This window comes from Lissotriton vulgaris, chromosome 1_2 (assembly GCF_964263255.1).
Source record: "Lissotriton vulgaris chromosome 1_2, aLisVul1.2, whole genome shotgun sequence".
NCBI lineage: Eukaryota > Metazoa > Chordata > Amphibia > Caudata > Salamandridae > Lissotriton > Lissotriton vulgaris.
This window is the reverse complement of record NC_141686.1, coordinates 11,945,976-11,968,557: the sequence shown is the minus strand read 5'-3', so window position 1 is coordinate 11,968,557 and position 22,582 is coordinate 11,945,976. Positions and strand designations below refer to the sequence as shown.

Genomic DNA, 22,582 nt, shown 5'->3' with positions numbered 1-22,582 from the left:
AACCATACGATGCTCTTACAGTATTATTTCATATTACTGTTTACGCTGTACGCATTATACTTTACAGTCTGCCTAACGATTGTAGCAGTTCAATTCTCTTGCATGAGAAAGAAGACTGTTCGATAAACCCTTTTTATTGAAAACGCCCGTCTCACTATTTCTTTGCAACTCTGTAAAAACGAAGCATGCACGATTGACTGAGTGAACTAGTTATCTATTGTTTCCGCGACTCTGAGAGATATATTCTTATTCTTGGGAAACAAAGTTGTCATGTTTATGCGGTTGTCAAGAAACTAATCCATTCTTGTGTATTCAAGAAAGTTTCTAGCAAGTTTAGCTGGCACACACACAATTAAGTTTAGTATATTCGATAGAGACCTATTGACATAAGTCCTACGTCAAATCTATAGGATATATTATTCCAATGCGCAGAGCCTATTGGGAATATAGGAACTACACTACACTGGTAAGCCCTATGAGTAGGGCACTACCACTATCCTTAAGAAAACCATGTATATTGGTTCTGTTTAAGGGGGAATGCTTGCTAGCTATCGGGGTGGAGCCCAATGTTTGAGTAATTTGTGAAAAAAAAGGGCAGAAGCTTTTGTTTTTCCTTAGGATTCTGCTCCCTAATGCCAAAGTTGGCAAACTCAAAGTCTGTCTACTCTTAATTCCCCACCCACCAAGGTCACCCCTTGGTGGCATGCTTCATCATCTGGTTCTTCTCGTTCCACTGCAGAACGGAGCGTGCTGCGACCTCTGAGGTACGCAGGAGCACTGAATGGTATATTATAATTCATGGGTGCTCCGGTGTTTGGTGTAAGTGTGATTACAAGCGTCCCTTGCCACTGGAGAACCCATGAAGCATAAGTTTTGTCACATATCTGTATTAAGCAGTAATACCAAGTAGGTATCAAACCGTGACACCAAGTAGGTGATGTCAGTTTATACTTATCATTTAACATGCAGAGTGTGTCCTGGAATTGTTGATGAGCACTACTTGAGGAGTGGAATCAGGGAGTTCAATCTTCGGTCCTGATGACAAACCATGGGGACATATAGACCGGCAGGAAGGGAAGCATACCATCTGGAGGATTAAAGGATTCACTAACCTACTAGGCAGGTATTTTAACCTTCTACACAAGACCCCTCCCACTCCTATTCACTTTCATCATTATAATATTCCATTCAGCGCTCCCACGTATCTCGCAGGTCGCAGCACACCCTGTTCCACAGCGGAACAGGAAGAACCTGATGATGGCTCATGCCACCAAGGAATAACCCTAGTGGATGAGGGTTACCTAAGAAAACCAAAGGTTTTTTTTGCCATTCTGTGGAGGGTTAGGTTACATCAGAACGGATGGGGCTTCCTTTGTTAGTTGTAATTTGATAAGTAGGACAGGCCCTTTTTGTTGACTTTCTTCGTCTCCACCTGTTTTTTTTTAATATATATATTCTTAATTCCATCTTCGACCTTTCTGCAATACTTCCTATTTCTTTATCTCGCTTTTGCAGGTTCTTTGTCGCCCTTGTTTGCTCCCTCTGTCACTGTTTTCTGCCTTTCTCCGTCTTGTTCTAGGTTGAAGTCAGGTGATGACAAATAAATTCTGATGCTCAAAAGTGAGTGCTGGTGCCTCCCACCAGTGGTGGCTGACACAAATTAAGCACTGGGAGTTCTGTTGGAGTGTAGGATTCTGTGGACCCCTGGATTGTAATCAGTCACTGGTCTTGAATTATTCTCACTGGAATTCTAATGGAGACTGCGTAATATTTGGTGGACGCGAGGGTGTGGGGCAGGAAGGGAGAACCCTATACTTGGAAAGGTTGGCTGTGTAGGTCGTGTTGCGAACCCCGATAGAAACTTCCAACGTTGTTTTGCTTAATACAGTTCTCTAGTGTAACCGAAAGGAGATACTTACACGCTTTACAAAACGCCTGATCGAATGAATGATTACATTAATTGAGTATAACTTTACTTCTACGGTTTAATAAATATATCATGCCTATTTTGTATTTTCTGTGTGGAGGCAGAGAAGTAAGAGAAATTCAATTTTTTTTTTAGGCTGAATAAAAGTTACTTTTCAAAGGTCAATAATAATGTAATGGGGAACTCGCTTGATGCTTTCTTTTACTTAAAAAGGTTGGTAAATTCAAAGATAGCGTGATGAATAAAGATTAAAGTCGAGAGTCGAGACAAAGATCCCCGGAACACATTGTGGCGCTAGGCGCTGAGGGGAGATAATCCGGGTACGCCATTGACAGATGGCGACATTAGCTGCGCTGTAGTTAATGTGGCGCCCTTGGCGCAGGAAGTCGAGAAGTTTACAGAAACCACAACTTCCTGTGACATTTCAACCGGTTGGGGTGCAGCGCTCTCAAAAAACTAATTAGACGGTACCTGCGTTTGCATTCGCTGTTTAGCTCCGCTTGAATATCGGGGACTAGATAAGTAATTTGCGACTTTACTCCTCTTCTGAACTGCGTAAAGTAAAATAGGAAATTGTTGATTTATTACTACTGGTGTGGGTGTAGCGGGCTAGTACTCAGGCAAGACGAAGCCTCCATTGGGTTTTCTTGCCCCTCCCATCCCTTAATAATGGTAATAAGTAGCATATTGCTTTTGTTAAACAGGCAGTCAGAACGGTTTCATTGTTATATTGTACTGTCTATAGTAATAACAGAACGCGAGGGTTGCACTGTTATACATAACATATATTACACTTTCCTCACTACATTTGTGCTAGATTTAGTTTCACTGCCTTGGCAAATGCGAGTACAAAACCTGCCTAAATGTTTCACCCATCAGAAAGTTGTTTAATACCGTATTTAATATTGATTTAAATATGCTTTTAGGCACTGTATAACTTTGGGACATGTTTTCTAAAAGGCATGCTAAGCAAAAAGTAGAACACTGCATGTTGTACGTTAAATGTTTGATTCAATGCATTAACTCAAAATCATGTTTGATTGAGGGACTGGCACGAAAACACACGGGCATACTCGGGGTCATGAGTGCCACACGTCCGAAGAATGCTTACTGGGGCTGGCGTTACCCCCTTTAAAATACGAAACGAACATCGAATACATGTATTCATTACATGAAAGGTCAATTGCTAGAATTTCCGGTGTGTTGCTTTAGTTCAAGATAAATAAAACCTTTCCGTGCAAGAGGCTCCCGCTGGTCAAATGTTAATTAAACCCCCGGGTGTAGGTAGTGTGCATGATGAGGTATCATAATTCTGGCACAGATCTGGACACCTGCTGCCAAAACTACGGAGCTCCGTGTACCGCACACCTGGTTCTCGACCCCCAAGAAAGATCGACGTTAGCACCAGGAATACCCCAGTCAGGTGCGCAGTGCGCGTAATATGAGCAGGACAGTCAGATGCGTGTGCCATGGCCGCGCGCCACGAGTTAAAAGTGACCTTGTATCGTGGACGGCTCAGATGTGTGCTGGGGCATGCCTCGGTGACCAGCGCCGTGGACATCCCAGTATAGCCTTCTTCCGAACCATGGGCAGCTCAGCCATGCGTGTTGGGTTGGCAGTCCGTGCATGTCTCGTCGCCGCTCCGGGCGGCGCAGCCATCTGTGTAGAGCGGGCAGTGAGGGCACGGCTTTACTGCTAGCGGTCTGGATATCCCAGTCAGGCTATGTGGGGAACTCGAGCACCTAGCCAGTCAGTTAAGAACGCAGGCAGACGCAGTCAGTAACATGGGCATCTCAGCCAGACCCGTGCTCCGAGGGCATCATTACTCTGACCTCCTACACAAACGCTCCTGAAAAGAACACCAGCTCTTCCTGCCGTCCACAGCCTAAATTTCCAGTTGTCAAGCAGTTTTGGGATATGGGTATTGCTCTCCATTTGTACTCCTTCCTTGGATCCTTAGTGTAGTGCCCAGAGCCCATCCGTGGATACAGTGCAGCACTCCTGATGTTCCAACAGCATAACTCCACAAGACACTATTGCAGTTTGCACTTTGAATGAATGCTACTCTCCTGCATGGGTCCTGCACGTCTCGTGTGCAGGTCCTTGCAGGAGTTGCCTCTGACATACAGGGCGCTGTGGTGTGCTCTCTGCAGCGAGCTCAGCTCTGCCCAGGGGGCGTTGCACGCTATCACCATGGAGAGGCATAGCGCTGAGAGCCTTCAGTTCACGGCCGCCTCGCGTGTGAGCCCGAGGTGGGAAGGGAGGGGCAGCGGGTGCGGGGAGATGGTGTTTTCCTAAAGTGGGCTTCATTTCTCCTTCCTTCTCTCCCGCAGAAGCTGGCAGTGCGGAGTTGCGCCCTGGCCGTAGGTAGCGCCGTGAAGCCCGGTCTCCACCAGAGCCTCGCCATCTCGCTGCTGCCCGCCAAGGCGCCCGCCAGCATGGTCACCGCCCACCTGAACGGGCAGAAGGATCCGGCGCAGACCGCGCCCGGCAGCACCCTCCATGCCGCCAGCAAGCTGCTGCTGGCCGCGGCGGCGGGGAGGAGAGCCCCGGAGGGCGCGCACACCCAGGTGAGAGCCAGGGGCAGGGACGAGGGAGGCGGGCTCAGTCGGGAGCAGGGGTGGTGCCAGTGACGCGCCACTGGCTCTGCTATACCAGCCTGCTTGTGACGGAGCTGAGCGCGGAGCACGCACTGGCAGCAAGGGGGCGCTGTACCGATTACCCCGCCTCATGCTGGACTCTGGAAGAGCAATTGCTGAAGGAATCTTTAAATGTTAGGCAGTACAACTGTACAAGAGGTTACAAACAGAGCCAGGCACGTTAACTCTCCCTATTCAAGATGGGGATTCCCTTTCTTTAGTAAAAAATAATTTCCCTTAAGCTTTCAGGGTTTATCAGACATATAGTGGAAATGCGCATATAGCTGTAACGCCACATGTTCTCAGCTGGCAGCCCATAAGGACCTTATATTCAGCAGAGTGATTATCAAGGTCAGTGATGTCTTATCTATATTATTTTGGGGGAGGTCGGGTGCACATAATGAGCCTGAGATAAAACTGGTGGGGACACCTTAAAAGGACAATTATGTTATGAAGAGTGTGCCTGTCTGTGTGTCTATGTATATTCATTCCATAGATCCTTGTACACAAGGAAGGGAGCAGCACCCACAAGGATGTCAAAAATACTTTATTCATCTTTATTAAAAATTAATTATCACCCCATCAACAATGGTCAACGAGTTTCGACAATACTCTGTGTTCTTCTACTGGACCATTACACTCTTTTCCCTTCGTTACCTAACCAGAGTCTTTTCTCACTTTCTCTTAACACTTTTCACCCAGAGTTTTCTTGTACAGCCCCCAAACTTACACTATTTTCCCATTCAAGTTAACTCTACATTTTTACAACTTGTGCTCCTGCTTCAATTTATTTTCTAGATTGTGCTTTGCGCATTAAATTGAAAGACAATCACATTTTTATATACATTAACTTAACATTATTTTTACAACATTTTCGTTATTGAAATTACAATGTAATCAATAATGTGCAAGATTTCTTAGTATTTTTCTTATTGTTATATTCATCATCATCATCATGGGTTCATAATCTGTTCAAGAGTTTATGAATATTTCAGCTAAGCAATAACCTAGTACTAATTGTGAAAAACATGACCGCAGTATTCCAGTTTTGATAAGGAAAGCCTTGTAAAATGTAAAAGTGGCTAGATCAGCCCCATAAATTTACATCAGCATGCTAACACTGTTTTCTAATAGTTTTATTAGTTTTTCATTTGATAAGTTCTCGGATTTGAGCATAAAATCAACCTCATTTACATTGTGAATTGTGATAATATTTTTTTAGAGGTGAACATGTAATTCTGCATCCAGGTTGTGACCTCATGGGATTTCCATTGCGAAGAGTACTATCAATTTGGACTCTTCTGGTCTTAATGGTAATCCTCAGTCACCCCCATCTTGGATTATTCATAATGTCTTTGATGTCATAATGTATAATTCCTTTACGGTTGGCTTCATGTTTGTCTCAAAAGTATTTCATCCTTTGGTAACGTTATTAGGATTTTTATTTTACTGCACGTAAATGCAAATTTATTCTTTCTTTGACTTTTTTTGTTGTGTTTCCAGTGTACCTTTTCCTACATATACATTCTAATACGTGTTTCACATATTCAGTTAGAGATGTGATCCATTCCACAGTTGCAAGCTTTTTGCCTTCAAAGGTTTCGTAATCTTTTTTGTTGACACCATGAGCATATGCTCTAAATTACAAGTACTCACAAACATTTTCCCAAGGGCTAAAAATGATGGTCCTTAGTGTTATCGAGGGCCGCACTGATGGCAGCTGGGTGGCGGTCTGGATGTAAGAGGAGCTGTAAGGTGGGCGTTAGGGGAAGCAAAGCATGTACTTCTAGCGGTAGAATAGCACAGTGTGAAACCAAAAAACCTGGTCTTAATCCCATTTTCCCCCCTTGAAAAAAAATTGTGTGATCCGAGTTTTTTGTAATTTTTTTTTACTTTGTCTCCTTTTTCTTCATTATCACATATGAGGACCTCGAAATACATCAGTTAAGGATGTGTTTGATTTAATAAGCTAGTGTTGTCCATGTATAATATCTACCCAGGTCACCCAAAGGGGTCACATGACAACTAACTTGACTTAGTTCACTACTGGCATTGTGTTGGGGATGGGGGGGGGGGACATGGTTTTTGCTAATTTCATGTTTGAAAACCTATCACATTAAAGAAATACTTCTGAATGCTCTGATATAATCTGATGTCCAAGGTAAAACAAGCCTGCATGCCTGAACCATAAAAATACCCCCTACACCCCAAAACCCAACCCACCCTGATCCCTTAAACTACCCCAGTACCCCAAAACCTAAATGCACCCTGAACCCCAGAAATACAGCAGCACTCCAAAACTTTGAACACACCCTGAACCCTCAAAATACCCCATGCACCCAAAACCCTGACCCCTAAAAATACCCCAGTACCCCAAAATCTAAAAGCACCCTGAACCCTAAAATTACCCCTTAAACCTCAAAACCCTAACCCACCCTGACCCTAAAATTATCCCAGCACCCCAAAACCTAAACGCAACTTAATTTACACAGTAACTTCATTATGTGTAGTAAGTGCATGCTAAGTAATGGAACATGCCAAGTAAATGCATGCTAAGTAATGGCATATGTGAACTAAAATATGCATAGTAATGGTAATACCAAGTAATAACCGCGTGGTAAAGGTAGAATACCTTGCTGGATACCTTAGTTGCTTCCTTTCTTTAACTTCAGTTAATCTGTAAATAAATACTTGCTCGTTTATTAAACATCTTTCCGAATGTTCGTGCTCCGTGAATCAAGCAGCAACCCAGTGCTGATGTTGACTAGGGGGCGCCTGTAACAGTCAGGAAGGCAGCAAGTATCCTAGGCCTTATTTTGAGTAGCGCTGCTCTAAATGATCCACACTTCCAAAATCCATTTTTCTTGTACTTAACCAATTCTTCTCCTCTGTTTGTACCCCGGTTCAAAGTCATTTTTTACCAATGTGGCCCCAATAATGGGGATTTCTTGTATGTTCTACTTGGATGTGGCCCCGTATGATGCTTTAGCTGTTCATCCATACATAGCAATCTCCAGCTCGTATGTAAAATTTTATTTAGTTGTTGATATTCGGTATAATATTCCATAATGATTTGGCTGTTATTACCTGATCTCTGTTCTGTTTACTTCCTGTAGTTTCAATGAACAAAGCCTCTTATTTTTAGGATTGCTATGTATAGTGCATCTTTAAGCACCATTTGTGGGCACCCCCTTTCACAAAATCAACTGGACATACTCGCTGCCTAGTTTTAAAAAATATTCATCCGAAAAGCATATCTAGCTATCTCTAATCAATTGTATGGGATGCTCCAATTCAGAATTTTGGGATGGCCACTGTTTGCATATAATGTGAAATTGCTTATGTGTTTGCCTTTATTTGTATTTTTGTGCATAGGTCTCTGTTATTTAAATAGTAATTAGGTTGTCACTCTGTCTAACCATTTTCAGGAAAAAGCAAAGGACTAGGGTGTAGCTATAGTCATGTCGATTCTCATGGCTAAATTTACATGATTATTTACCTATCACTAAAATATAATTACCAGTTTGTATTAATTATCACTATGTATTTGAATCTCCTACATTTTTCTATGCATGTATCTGTGTCACTTATCTGCCCTGTAAAGCGCTCTGATACCCGCAAGGGTCTTGTTCGTGCTATATAAAACCTTCAAAATAAGTAAATCAGTAAAATAGGAAAGTTAAATAGGGAGTTCCAATGTAATGCACCCATTTTAGAAAGAAGGTAAGGGCACTTTACTACTGTTGAGCAGTGGTAAAGTGCAGAGAGTCCTAAAGCCAGCAGAAATAGTGTACAGCAAAAGGTGATAATTAATGTACCGTAAAAGGTGAAAATTCTCAAGCGATCATGCAGAAAATGGCAACTTTGCTGCAATGTCTGTGACACCACACAGAAGCATCATACATAAACCGTGCCAGAAAACCTTGCTGGTGATCTTGTCTAGAGAAATCTCTCAAAGGGCAACATTGACATTATTACAGCAAGAAATATAGTAGGATTAAGGAGAAGACTAGAATGGAATCTCTGATCAATCATTCAGAGTACTTGTAAAGCACGCTACTTACCCGTGAGGGTCTCATGGCGCTATGGGAAGGGGGGGGGGGGGGTGCTGCTACCTCTCGAAGAGTCAGGTCTTGAGGAGTCTTCTGAAGGCGAGTAGGTCTTGGGTCTGCCGTATGTGGGTAGGGAGGGTATTCCAGGTCTTGGCGGCGAGGTAGGAGAAGGATCTGCCGCCGGAGGTCGTTCGTTAGATGCAGGGTACAGCGGCGAGGGCGAGGCTGGCGGAGTGGAGCTAGCGGGTGGGGGTGTAGAAGCTGAGTCTGCTGTTCAGGTAGGCTGGTCCGGCGTTGTGGAGTGCTTTGTGTGCATGGGTGAGGAGTTTGAAGGTGATCCTCTTGTCGACGGGAAGCCAGTGTAGGTCTCTCAGGTGGGGGGTGATGTGGCTGCGGCGGGGGACGTTGACGATCAGTCGGGCGGAGGCGTTTTGGATGTGTTGTAGTTGTCGTAGGTGTTTGGCTGGGATTCCTGCGTAGAGTGCGTTGCCGTAGTCCAGTCTTGTGCTGACGAGGGCCTGTGTCACCGTTCTTCTTGTTTCGGTCGGGATCGACTTGTAGATCCTGCGGAGCATGCGGAGGGTGTTGTAGCAGGAGGAGGAGATGGCGTTGACCTGCTTAGACACGGAGAGGTAGGAGTCGAGGATGAATCCTGGGTTGCGTGCATGGTCAGTGGGTGTTGGTGCTGTTCCCAGTGTGGTCGGCCACCAGGAGTCATCCCAGGCTGGGGGGGTAGGTCCGAGGATGAGGACCTCCGTCTTGTCTGAGTTCAGCTTCAGACGGCAACTGCTCATCCAGTCGGCGACGGCCTTCATTCCCTCGTGGAGGTTGGTTTTGGCGGTGTGTGGGTCCTTGGTGAGAGAGGATGAGCTGGGTGTCGTCGGCGTAGGAGATGATGTTGAGGTTGTGATGGCGGGCCATTTGTGCGAGGGGGGCCATGTAGACGTTGAACAGCGTTGGGCTGAGAGATGAGCCCTGGGGGATGCCGCAGATGATGTCGGTGGCTTCGGATCGGAAGGGTGGGAGGCGGACGCTCTGGGTTCTGCCAGAGAGGAAGAACGTGCTCCAGTCAAGGGCCTTCTCTTGGATTCCGGCTTCAAGGAGGCTTGTCTTTTGAGTGCGATGGCAGACCGTGTCGAAGGCGGCTGACAGGTCCAGGAGGATGAGGGCTAATGTTTCGCCATTGTCTAGTTGGCGCCTGATGTCGTCTGTGGCGGCGATGAGGGCTGTCTCGGTGCTGTGGTTTCGTCTGAATCCGGAGTGGATGAGTCCAAGATGTTGTTGTTGTCTTCCAGGTGACGGGCCAATTGCATGTTAACGATTTTCTCGATGACCTTTGCCGGGAATGGGAGCAGGGAGATGGGCCGGAAGTTCTTGAGGTCCTTGGGGTCCGCCTTGGGCTTCTTGAGGAGGGCGTTGATTTCGGCGTGCTTCCAGCTTTCTGGGAATGCCGCCATTCGAAGGAGATGTTGATGACCTTCCGTAGTTGGGGTGAGATGGCTGCGACTGCTTTGTTGAATACGAGGTGTGGGCACAGGTCTGACGTAGATCCTGAGTGGATGGAGTTCATGACCTTGCGTGTCTTTTTGTCGTTGACGTTGGACCAGGAGGTCAGGCGGTTGGCGCTGGTAGTCTTCACTGGGGAGGTGGAGTCTGGCGTAGTCGGGGTGGTCGTGGTGTTGAAGCTGTCGTGGATGTCAGCGATCTTGCGGTGGAAGAAGATGGCTAGTGAGTCGCACAGTTCTTGTGAGGGCGGGATGTCGCTGGCGCTGGGGTTGGAGAGTTCCTTTACGATGCTGAAGAGCTCCTTGCTGTTGTGTGCGTTGTTATCCAAGCGGTCTTTGAAGTATGATCTCTTGGCTAATCTGATGAGGTGGTGATGTCTGCGGGTGGCGTCCTTGTGGGCTGCGTGGTTGTCCGGTGTGCGTTCGTGGAGCCATATCTTCTCTAGTTTCCGGCATGCGCGTTTGGAGGTCTGGAGCTCTACTGTGAACCAGGTGGCTCTCTTGCTGGCGTGGCTGTTGGAGGGTTTCTTGAGCGGGGCGAGGGTGTTGGCGCAGTCGTCGATCCACTGTCTGAGGTTGCAGGCTGCGAAGTCTGGGTTGGTGGGGTCGGCGGGTGCGTTCTGGGCGAGGGTGGTGATCAGCTGGTCTTCGGTGACTTTGCTCCAGCAGCTGCGAGGCAGCTGTTGGGTGCGGTGGTTGGTTTCTTGAAGGTGAAATGGATGCAGCGGTGGTCGGTCCAGTAGAGTTCGGTGGTGTGGTCAAAGGCGACGTGGGTGCCTGTGGAGAAGACGGGGTCCAGCGTGTGGCCGGTGGCGTGGGTGGGTGCGGTGACGAGTAGTCTGAGGCCAAGGTTGGCGAGGTTGTCAATCAGGGTGGCGGAGTTGGCGTCGTGACAATGGATTCTTCTTTAGGACATCAAATGGGTGCAGTACCTATCGCGTGCCTGAGTCTTAACTCTCCTTTTCAAGACGTTATATAAAAGTTATTTGGTACCGGAGTTTTGTCTTTTCCTTATTAAACCTCTCGCATGCGTTCCATATATTATATAATTATACTTAAGGCAAGGAACTGCAGATCCAATTTAAGAAGTTCCTTCACAATTTCTCTCCCCTGTGCTGTTCTCCAATCTATTTCTACTAGCCTTTTCACATAACAGCATTTACACCTAGCCTCTTTCTGTTTCTGATGTTGACAACAATTATTGTGCAACGCTGTAGAACACTTAGCAGAATATAAAGTGTGAGCCAAGGTAGCATACAACTAATTTAATTGCCCTTATGACTTCATCATGCCACTACCCTGTGTCTGTCTTTGCCTCTGGCTTCTGCTCTTCCTCAGAATGATGGTTGAAGTGGGCCCTGTCACCTGATACATATTTATACCATGCTGCTGCAAATATTTTTTTGTGATTACTTCTTCTGATGTGCATGTTCTTTGATAAATCTATTCAACCACGTATACTGTGTTATTTATGGTAGGATTGTTAGGCTTAAAGTTTGCAGAATCTGTAAGAGACATTAGCTGAGCCAGGCTACTGATATGAGTACACTGATTGTTGTGTTTTATCCAGTGAGCTCATGTCAAGTCTCCATGATTACCACGGACTGCCCAGCATATGCTTATCACACTTCCTTCAGACCAGAATGACATACTCTTTTGGCTATTACCCTCCGAATTGAAACAATTGACAAAAGGAAGAAATTGAGGGTTCGTGGTAAAAATATTAATCACTTCATTCACTGCTGTGAGCCCTCACCCCTTTGACTCAACTAATTCATTTCCAAATTAATCCATAGTAGAGAAATAGCCTCTGTGAGTACTTTTAATCTACAGATACAGTACCCTGCTCTGTATCTCAGTGATGGATGAGTATAAACTTATACTTGTGGAAAAGGTCACTGTCCAGCAACCAGACCATCCATGCCTTTGAAGCTCTCAGCAGTCTCAGGCGGAACCTATTCAACACATCTCCATGTTGATAAACTCTTTAGTTCCTCCCTGAACTCCCTTCTGGAGCGGATCCTGGTGAAAAGTCCCCTTACAGGATTATTGATCAGACAAAATTTGAAGAGGGAGGTTTCCCCGTACGTAATGATACTGTAGGAGACTCAGCTTCAAGCCCATCAGCTCCAGGGCATCTCACCTCATAGTGCATTGCCGCATCATTTGGGGAACCAGTTTACGAGCCCCACCCAAACAGATTTGACATTCAGTGACTGTTCATGACTTGGCACAAACGTCTGCTTCCATTCTTGAGTGCTGTTAGATGAGGAGGGTTTGATCCCTTCACGCTCACCAAGGGAAAAACAGCACTCCAGTGAGGAACTGCTCATCCTCTTTTGCACAACCAAAGCTGACAAATCTCCAAAGACACCAAGTCAACTGAACATGCTAATTAGCAAACCAATTGTCTGGAGGACACATTCGATAAAATTCTTGTCAAGATGCAAAATGCACACACAGAGAGAGATTATGAAACCCAAGAACGCTCTCCCCTCCGAGGAATACATTCTACTTGGAGACCTCAACTTTCACCTGGAAAAGAGCTTCGACTGCAACACCACCACCCTCCTGGACAATCTCGCCAACCTCGGACTCAAACAAATTGTTAATACCCCCACCCACATCGCAGGTCACACACTCGACCCCATCTTCACCTCCAGCAAACATATCTCCTTCAGTCACACCACAACTCTACACTGGACGGACCACAGCTGCGTTCACTTTACCTACAATAAGACCACAACTCACAACCTCCCTCAACCTACTCTACGAAGAAACTGGAACAAAATCACCATCGACCAGATCTCCACATCGCTGCTTCAAAACCCCCTTGTCCACACCTCAAACCCCGACCAAGCAGCCATTAACTTCACCCAATGGCTATCCAACAGCGCCGACATCCTAGCACCGTTGAAAAAACGTCAAACCAAACTAGGCAGCAAAAACGCCTCCTGGTTCAACGATGATCTTAAGAAATCTAAGAAACTCTGTCGCTCCCTCGAGAATGCCTGGAAAAAAGACCCAAACACCAGCACAAGGGACGCCTTCAAAAACGCCACCCGCATACACCACCAACTGATCCGGACTGCCAAGAAAGCCGCATTCAAAGACCGACTAGATAACAACGCCCACAACAGCAAGGAATTATTCAACATCGTCAAAGAATTTACCAACCCCTCCGCCAACTCCAACGACATCACCCCCTCTCAAGCCCTCTGCGACTCCCTTGCTTCGTTCTTCCACAACAAAATCGCAGACATCCACAACAGCTTCGACAACCAACCCGGAGACCAACCCTCCCAACCCTCCGCCGTACCTTCACCCCCCTTGAACATCCTTAATGACTGCAACCCAATCTCCACTGAGGACACCATCCGCCTGATGAACTCCATCCACTCAGGATCCCCCACAGACCCATGCCCTCACCACATCTTCAACAAAGAATATTCCATCATAGCACCACACCTTCGAGACGTCATCAACTGCTCCCTCAACTCCGCCACCTTCCCAGAAAGCTGGAAACACGCAGAACTCAGCGCCCTTCTGAAAAAACCCACAGCTGACCCCACCGAACTCAAAAACTACCGACCCATCTCGCTCCTACCATTCCCGGCCAAAGTCATCGAGAAAGCCATCAACAACCAGCTCGCCGCCTTCCTCGAAACCAACAAATCCCTCGACCCTTCACAGTCCGGATTCCGAGCCAAACACAGCACGGAGACCGCTCTCATCGCCGCAACAGACGACATTCGAACTCTACTGTACAATGGAAACACCGTCGCCCTCATCCTCCTCGACCTCTCCGCAGCCTTCGACACAGTCTGCCATAGCATCCTTCTACAGCGCCTCCGAAACATCGGAATCCAAGGAAAAGCACTGGAATGGATCACTTCGTTCCTCACCGGAAGAACCCAGAGAGTCCGCCTCCCACCATTCAAGTCAGGGGCCACTGAAGTCATCTGCGGCGTACCGCAAGGATCCTCACTCAGCCCCACCCTCTTCAACGTATACATGAGCCCCCTCGCGGCCATCGCACGCCAACACAACCTCAACATCATCTCCTACGCAGATGACACCCAACTGATCCTCTCACTCACCAAAGACCCTAATACCGCCAAAACCAACCTTCATGAAGGAATGAAAGAAGTAGCCGAATGGATGAAGCATAGCCGTCTAAAACTTAACTCAGATCAAACAGAAGTCCTTATCTTAGGAACCTCCCCCTGGGATGACTCCTGGTGGCCAGAGGCTCTTGGAAAAGCACCCATCCCGACGGATCACGCACGGAACCTGGGCGTCATTTTAGACTCCTCACTCTCGATGTCCAGACAGGTCAGCGCCGTCTCATCATCTTGCTTCAACATTCTTCGCATGCTCAAAAAAACATTTTGCTGGATCCCCACCGAAACCAGAAAAACGGTCACCCATGCACTGGTTACAAGCCGCCTGGACTACGGAAACACCCTATACGCCGGCACCACCGCAAAACTCCAGAAAAAACTCCAACGCATCCAGAACGCATCAGCCAGACTCATACTTGACATCCCACGTAAAGACCACATCTCCAGTCACCTGAAAAAACTCCACTGGCTCCCCGTCAATAAGAGGATTACTTTCCGCCTCCTAACCCACGCACACAAATCACTTTACGAACTCGGACCCGATTGCCTCAACACTCGACTTTCCTTCTACACCCCCCCCCCCCCGCCAGCTACGTTCCTCCAACCAAGCCCTTGCTACCGTACCTCGCATCAATAAAACCACCATGGGAGGTAGATCCTTCTCCTACCTGGCTGCTAAAACCTGGAACTCACTCCCCACTCACCTTCGTCTCAATCAGAACCATCTAGCATTCAGAAAGCAACTTAAAACTTGGATATTTGACAAGTAATCCCCCCACCCTTCCTCAAGCGCCTTGAGACCCTCTGGGTTTGTAGCGCGCTATATAAATCCATTTGACTTGGCTTGACTTGACATGTTCCACCAGGTGATCTGATAGACTGATTTATATTCGTTATTATAAGTGAAAAAATAATTGCATTGACACTGCTGCTGTTTTCCTGTGATTTAGTGGATGTGAAATGCGGAGGGATTGTAATGCCAGGCACAATGTAGGAGACCAAAAGGTTTAGAACTGCCATGAATCAAGATGCTGCTGCACTAAATTCTGGCACATTTCTACAATGGGAATACTCTTATCCTAGTTAATATAGATCATTTTCAAAACTCTGGTTTTCTTTTGGTCAGTGATCTTCTGATGACTTCAAAACAGTGCCTGGGCTTGTTGAGCTTGTTTTTACACAGGACGGAAACAGTTTATTTATGGTCTGCCTGTATCCAGAAGGAATCTATTATTCATCTGTAATATGCAACAGGCTAATCTGTCATGTCCAACTGGCTGACTTAAATTCACTTTTGGTGTATTTGCAGATCAACAAGTATTTTAGCGAGACAACAGAAGGCAGTATGGAAATACTGCAGCTCTCTTTTTAAATAAACCATATATGTTTTGTAAAGCGAGCCACGGACTTACAGTATTTGTCATAAGCATAGAAAAGGCTATTGTGCTCCTAGGCAAAGACCTCTTTTCTACACCCCCACGAAGTTTTGAATGTTTCATTCATTTTCCTAACCTGAAAAGGGATTTGCTCCATACATTGTCTCTTGCCATCATGATTAAAAGATTACATGAGTGTGGCCTTTCCTCTAAGGCCCTGCATTGATTAATGTCCTCCTAACAGAAAGAACTAACTCAAGATATACGTCTGCCTCCAATTTTGTTCTAATCCACTGCAATGTCTCACAGAGATCGTCCCTCAGTCCTACAGTCTTTAACATTTACATGACCCCTTTGGCAGCCATGGTGCAAATGCACAGCCTCCACATTATATCCTATGCGGGCAACACACAGTTGGTAATAACTATTGAGGATAATGCTGTGGCAACAAGACTCTGTTTTTTGGACTGCCTCAGTAAGGTGGCCATATGAATGAAGGACAACTGCCTCAAACTAATTGGCTGGAGTTCCAGGTTCATTTTGTTTGGGAAGGCAGAATTCACCTGGTTGGACACGCGGTGGCCTCGTGACCTTGGCTTGTACTCCATTCCTAAAAAAGTTCCAAAGAATTTGGCCATCACTGTGCACTCTGTCCATGAAAGAGCAGATTGCATCAGTCTGTCTACCCTGTAATGGGATTTTGCGCATGTGCACAATATCTTTACCTGGCTTCAAATACAACATCGAAAAACTATCATGCAGTCTCTCATCACAACCTGATTGGACTATTATGATGCACTGCATTTAGGTATGGGTGACCTTCGCTTTGCTCGACTTGAAACGGTCCAGAATACTGTGATTCGTCTGGTATGGATTCTCCCTCCTAGATATACATCTATTGGAATGCTCTGGACTCCACATTTGGGTGCTGGCTGGTAAATGAGTGTTTTTTTAAGTTACTATGCCATACGTATGAAGCCCTCCATCTTTCTACCCCACTATATCTGCAAAACCGATTCAGGTTATTTTTGCTACTCGGTGGGCCATCACTGGAACTCTTTCCCTTGCCACATTTGTGGGGTTATGAACCTTCCCTTGATCAGAAAAAATAAAAAACGGCTGTTTTAGCTGCTCTTGTTTCTTCATGGTCCTGTCTATAGTCCTGTATATAGTATTATCACTCGTGTATGCCAGGGTACCCCCTTGGAAGTGATGTGAGCGTTATAGATTCTATTAACATAACATCTGAGCTTGGAGCTAAACCTCAAAGATATTCGAAGGTGAATAGAGTTTTTCTACCATCTACATGCAGTAAGTTGTGTATCCTTTTCATTTCTTACTGGTAATGGCATGCCGCTTGGTTCTAACCCTTGAAAACAACGATACTAGAGAACCCCGACTCAACCTGCTAAAGCCAGCATTATATGGAGACTAATGAAGCCACCTAGTTCAACACCTTTCTCAAGTCCAACAATTTCTGTTACTTCAACTGGTGTATTTTCTTTAGTGGAAGAACCTTTTTCCATCCTATCAGCTAGCAAGCACCATGCGGGGTGCCATACAGGAGTAAGCTTTAGAGACACTATAGGCATTTTTTTGAATTTGGTGCTATTTGCATGTTTTGTGAAGAGGGCCAGAGCCTTTCAGTATTTGCCGTTACTTGACTGAACTCGGCCCAGTTAGACCTTTCTCATAGTCTAGAAGAGTATCACAGCCATTTTCCTTTTCCAGGTAACAATCAAGTCATCGCCAGGTTCAGACCTTTTACCCTTAACATGTTGGTAAAAAGGTCAGATAGTTGCTGTATTGACGGCTAGATGTCAAAGCAGTAGTAGAATCTTTAATTATTGTGCCTTCATCATCACCTAGTACTGTTGCTTGCTTGATCTCACAGCGACAGTACACGCATGACTAGCATATCCCTTAAGGCATCACGCACAAGGCTGATTTGTTAGGAAAAGTGTTTCTACACTAACATATCTTTATTAATCAGCGATGATTAGAGGAAATGGAGAACGCGTATCGCAAAGGTGCCCGTGGGATTTTTGTTATGCCTTTGTAAGAGGTTGTTCGAATATGATGGCAGCGCTTGGGTGAGTCTAACATCTGTGAAATTTTTCCCACTGATTCCTTTGTTGGGAAACATGGCCATCTTTTATACAAAATAATTAACATCTGTTCACATCGCCTACAATATTAACTGTTTGTCCTAGCACTGTCGTGTTCGTAATAGAATTAAAATAATATGCTATTAAGGCACCCGAATGGCTTCCCATTGTGCCTCCATGGATATTTGCACCACAAAAATGACAGCTGAAGAACCACCCCGTCATACCTGCCTTCGTATAACAGACTAATAGTACTTTTGCGCTTTTGATTTCTGGTTTATTTTTAGACTTCAAAATGTTTTAACGTGGTTCGCGTTTAATTTAAATAAAATTTGCTGATTACTGATTATAACTGACGGCAAAAAGGCGGAATACATTTACAAAGGACCTTAGTATACATCTGCTGCTCCCGAGCATTCATTGGGGCGAGCATGGTGATATCATGGCTACCAATTGTGCCTTTGCCTTCTCTCCTGAAAGCAGAGTTGAAGCTTACATGAATAGTAGGTGGGGTTGTGTGGTGAAAGCTTGCAGCCAAAAGTGACATCTCACCTGGAAGTGGGGTAGTGCTATCTGGAAGCTCTGCTAATGACCATTGTGGCATGAGAAAACCACCAACATAACTATCAAAGCCGCCCTGTAGAAGTCGGGCAAACACATTCCATGTAGCACTAACCACTGAGGGCCAAAGGAGACAAAACTGTGGTCAACCATGGCGGAATTATAAAAACAAGGAACAGTATGAAAGAAAAATGTAGCGAGGTTGAAATAGAAAAGAAAAAGGAATGTACAATGAAAGAAAGTGGCAATAGAAAGTAAGGGAAACCAAAAGGAGAAAAGGAGTGTGAAAGAGAGATAGGCTAGAGAGGAGGGGAGAGGATATAAGAGTGTGAGCTTAGGTGAATTAGAACAACGAAGGAGAGCCAGAGAAGAAGATAAAGAGGGAGAGGAAGAGAAGGTAGAAGAAATTAGGTACAGATAGGAGGCAAGACCAAGAGACAAAAGAGAGAAGATGCAAGGGTGAGAGACGTTGCCAGAAACCTTACGAATACAGAAGGTGAAAGAAACCGGAGACTATGATTATAGGTAACTTAGTAACCGGGAACAAGAGGGAGTAGACAGAACGTGAAGAGATTGAAGAATTACACTAGAAGGAACAGCAAAGGCATATAAAAACAGGGATAAGAAAGTGAGGAGATTAAAGGTAAAGTAGCATATGGGTGTGTTATATGAATAATAAACAAAAAACCTTTCTATGGGGCTGATTAAGATGGCGGACAGACTTCAGTCTGTCCGCCATCGAATCGTGAATGGGAACGTCCGCCTACAAGGTGGCGGTCCCACAATCGGCCTTACAATGCAACCGTTACCACTGCGTTTGCAATGCTTATCTTTTACATTGTGGCGTGTGCTCCTGGCTGCAGCACCTGCTGCAGTGTAAACAAGCATTTGCAATGCAATAGGTCTCGCATTGCGAGAGTTTGAGCTATTGGCATTGTAAATGACAATGCCTTTTATTTATGCGTTTGAACACATACAAGCTGTGCATAAACAAGCGCTTTGTACTTATAGTCCTTGCTTATGAGAAGCAAGGCTGGCAGGCGCTTTCATTGCCAGTCTTGCTTTTCGAAAGCAGGTACTATACGTACAAAGTGCGAGTATATGCACCGCTTGCACGTTGTCAGAACAAGTGAATAAAAGGCATTGTCATTTACAATGCCAATAGCTGCAACTCTCGCAAATCCGAGACCTATTGCACTGGAAATGCTTGTTTTGCAGGCAATGACGACCATGACGACCAATTCTAAGGCTTCCCCCAGAGCAAAGCAAGACTTAATGTGTGTAAGACAACATAAGACTCTTGAACACGTGGTCCTGAAGTGTACAACTTTGAGCATAGACACAACTTAGTACATCACTATTAGTGGATATTCAGTCGGAGAACGACATGCACTTAACCGTTCTTTAAGGGATTGGTTGTGCTTGCTTGACCTACAGATTGGAGAATTAAAGTCTCTGTTAAATTGTGCCTCTTAACTTTACCCCCTGATCAGGTAGTTTTGCAGCCTGTCACTCTTTGCAGTCGAGGTTTCTTTCCAATTTAATTTAATGTTGGGGAAAAAATGTGAATCCTGGCCTTTGTAATGTAACTAGTGCTTTGGGTTGAGGTAACGCTACATAAAATTGTAAAATGAAAACATGCCACCCAGAAAACGATTTGTCCCAAGTCATCTGCACTGGGCTGAGCCCTGATAGAGTGAAGGCGAGCCTGTGTGTCTAAAATCACAGGGCTGTAAAGCGCAGAGGGCGTGCTGGACCGGGGTGAAGCTCTGTTACTGAAAACAGAAACACACAAAACAACTTCGCCGGGCCCAGGCCGGTTTCCAAAGCAGCTGCTCACCTCTCTATGACATGGACCCAGATATGCAAGCCGTCTGTCACCCAGTTAAGAAGCGAATTAGTACCAATACAGTTTGATAGCAGTAAACCACTTTCATATGTTGCTATTTGAGCAATTAAATTCATTTATTGGTACCTTCACCTGACCCTGTGCCCGCATGGTGCCAGGCAACTGACCTGCCTGCTGACTGTCACAGGAGTGCTGTGCGTATCCAGCCCTTGCTGTTCAGGACTCAGACATCGTGGCAGCACCACGGACAAACAGATCCTGTCGTGCCGTCTGGAGTGGAGGGCCCCTCTGTCCCACGTGCACCTGTGCCGATGCCAGAGGCCCCGGCACACATCTCTTCAGCTGCCAAGGGACTCGTCAGGATGTGAAATGCCTTCTCTCCTGACTGACCTCAGCGGCCCCTACTCAACGGTAGCAGAACGGAGACTCCCAGTGCCTCAGATCACACAGGGAGAGGTGCAGGCCGTCAGTGTTGGGCAGGATGTGAGCTCATTGCGCCAGCCGCACCGGCCGCCACTCAACGCACACATTTAATCTGAGAGGGCAGGCCCCGGGTCCTGATCATTTGAAGTGGGCAGGGGTGACACTGCCAATGACGCGGGTGGGAGGGGCATTGGCAGCAGTAAGAAGCAGAAGAGGCCAATGACCTGGGGCTTCAGGGGACTGCAAAACTGAATGTGCTTCTGTGTCTTTTGCATGCGAACACTCGCATTATTTTCAACCAGCTAAATAGTCCTCAACTTCCTCAATTCGAAACAATAGATCGCTAAATTGGTCTTTCTAGAATTCAAGCTGAAGCGCTGAAGAGCACAGCAGAGGTCAGCGGGGAGCGTGAAAGGTACGGAGTTTCTAACAATACTGCCAGTGGTCTGTTTTACGGTAACTCCCTTGATTTACCGTCAGTAAAGAGATGGAAGTTGATGTCACATGATGTGTGTGGTTAGCGCCGCGGGAGGAATCAGCCAGCACTCTGCTACCTGCAGTTTTGCAATACAGCGAGTCAGCAAACAAACTGTCTCCGCGGGGGAGGGAAAGTGAAAGAATGCGATGTGCACGTGTAGGCATGCCGTGAGCGTGCACATCGGCGTGTCCTGCGGTCTTCACCGCTGTCCTTGAGGAGTGCTTCACGGCCCTGGGAGGGGGCCGCCAAAGCAACAACAAAAAACAAGCCCGGAAGTGATGTCCTGCTTAAATAATTTACGTGCGAGCTACTGAATGTCAATTCTTCAGTGCTTTAAAAACCAGCAGTGAATCCCGCCGCGGCCGCACCGGAAGTCAGGCAAGGTCGCCTTGTGACGGGGGCGAGGCCGCTTTCGGACCGGAAGAGGAGGCAGGAGGCGTAAATCCGTCTTGCGGCCTGGGGCTCCTGTGAGCGGTGGCGAGCCCGGGGCCGCCAGCAGGAGGTTGCGGAAGTGTTGCGGGGCTCCCTTGACCAAGTGGGAGCCCCGGGAAAGGAGCGTGCTGCGAGTGGAGTCCCCGAGATTAGCCCGGTAAGTTCCAAAGGGCTGGGGGGGCCTCAGTGCTCTCGTGTGTGTATGTGTGCGGGGGTGTCTCTGCATGTATGTATGTGCGTGCGTGCATGGGCGCTCGTGTGTGTGTGTATGCATTGTGGGTGTATGTGTGTGTGCGCGCATGCGTGAGTGTGGCTGTGTGTGATTGAGAGTGAATGGCAGGCAGGGGATGTGCACGGCGACGTGCGCGCCCTCGAGGAGGAATCTGAGACAGCGAGGCGCGTGGGCGATCGCTGTCTCACATTCCCCCGAACAGGCCAGCAAAAGATGTCGAGCAGACAAAGCATGCTTCGCATGCTTTTTAGGTCTGCTCGACCTACGTGGCAGGTACTATGCGGTGCCTGCCACATGGTGCAGTGATTTGTAGGGGGCACCATAGGTGCCCCCCAGGATTGCTGTCTGGAGGCCAGGGAGGAAGGTGGGCCCGCTACAGGCCCCCAAAGTCCCTTTCCGTCCGCCTGTCCATGGTGGGTAAACAAACCAACCATGGACAGGCAGGTGGAAAGGGATATCTTAATCCTACGGCGGTGCCTGGCAGGCACTGCCACCATTGTAGGGAATACGAATCCCCCCCGACGCACCGGCCGGCTGAAGGAGCCCGTCGGATACGTGTCGGACTGCCATCTCCCCCGCCCACCATTGTAATAGGCAAAAAGAACAATTGTTTGCGTAGCACCATTGTAATATGGCGGGTGGGAAAGGTGGTTGAACCCTAGCAGAGGTCATATTTCCCTAGGTCTAACATCTTTACGTAAGTTTCTTCAAAATAAAAATTATTTTCAAGATTCTGTGCGGGACACACACAGCTTTATATAAAATTGGCCCAACTTTTCTGATCCAAAAGACCCTTGCTGACAGTCACCCCCTGCTCTGACATTTAGGTTTGTCCTACTCCTTAGTGCTTTCATGTTTAAAGCTCAAAGCAAGCAA

General features: G+C 46.6%; 1 protein-coding gene across 2 annotated transcripts in view; it reads left to right on the top strand.

The window, feature by feature from the left end:
* PHF21B (PHD finger protein 21B) overlaps positions 1-22,582 on the top strand; it is a 391,290-nt gene that overhangs the window by 212,185 nt on the left and 156,523 nt on the right. For both annotated transcript variants that reach the window (XM_086952741.1, XM_086952740.1), the window contains exon 4: positions 4,261-4,497. In XM_086952741.1, the coding sequence (XP_086808867.1) occupies positions 4,261-4,497 (237 nt within the window). The remainder of the gene's footprint in view (positions 1-4,260; positions 4,498-22,582) is intronic.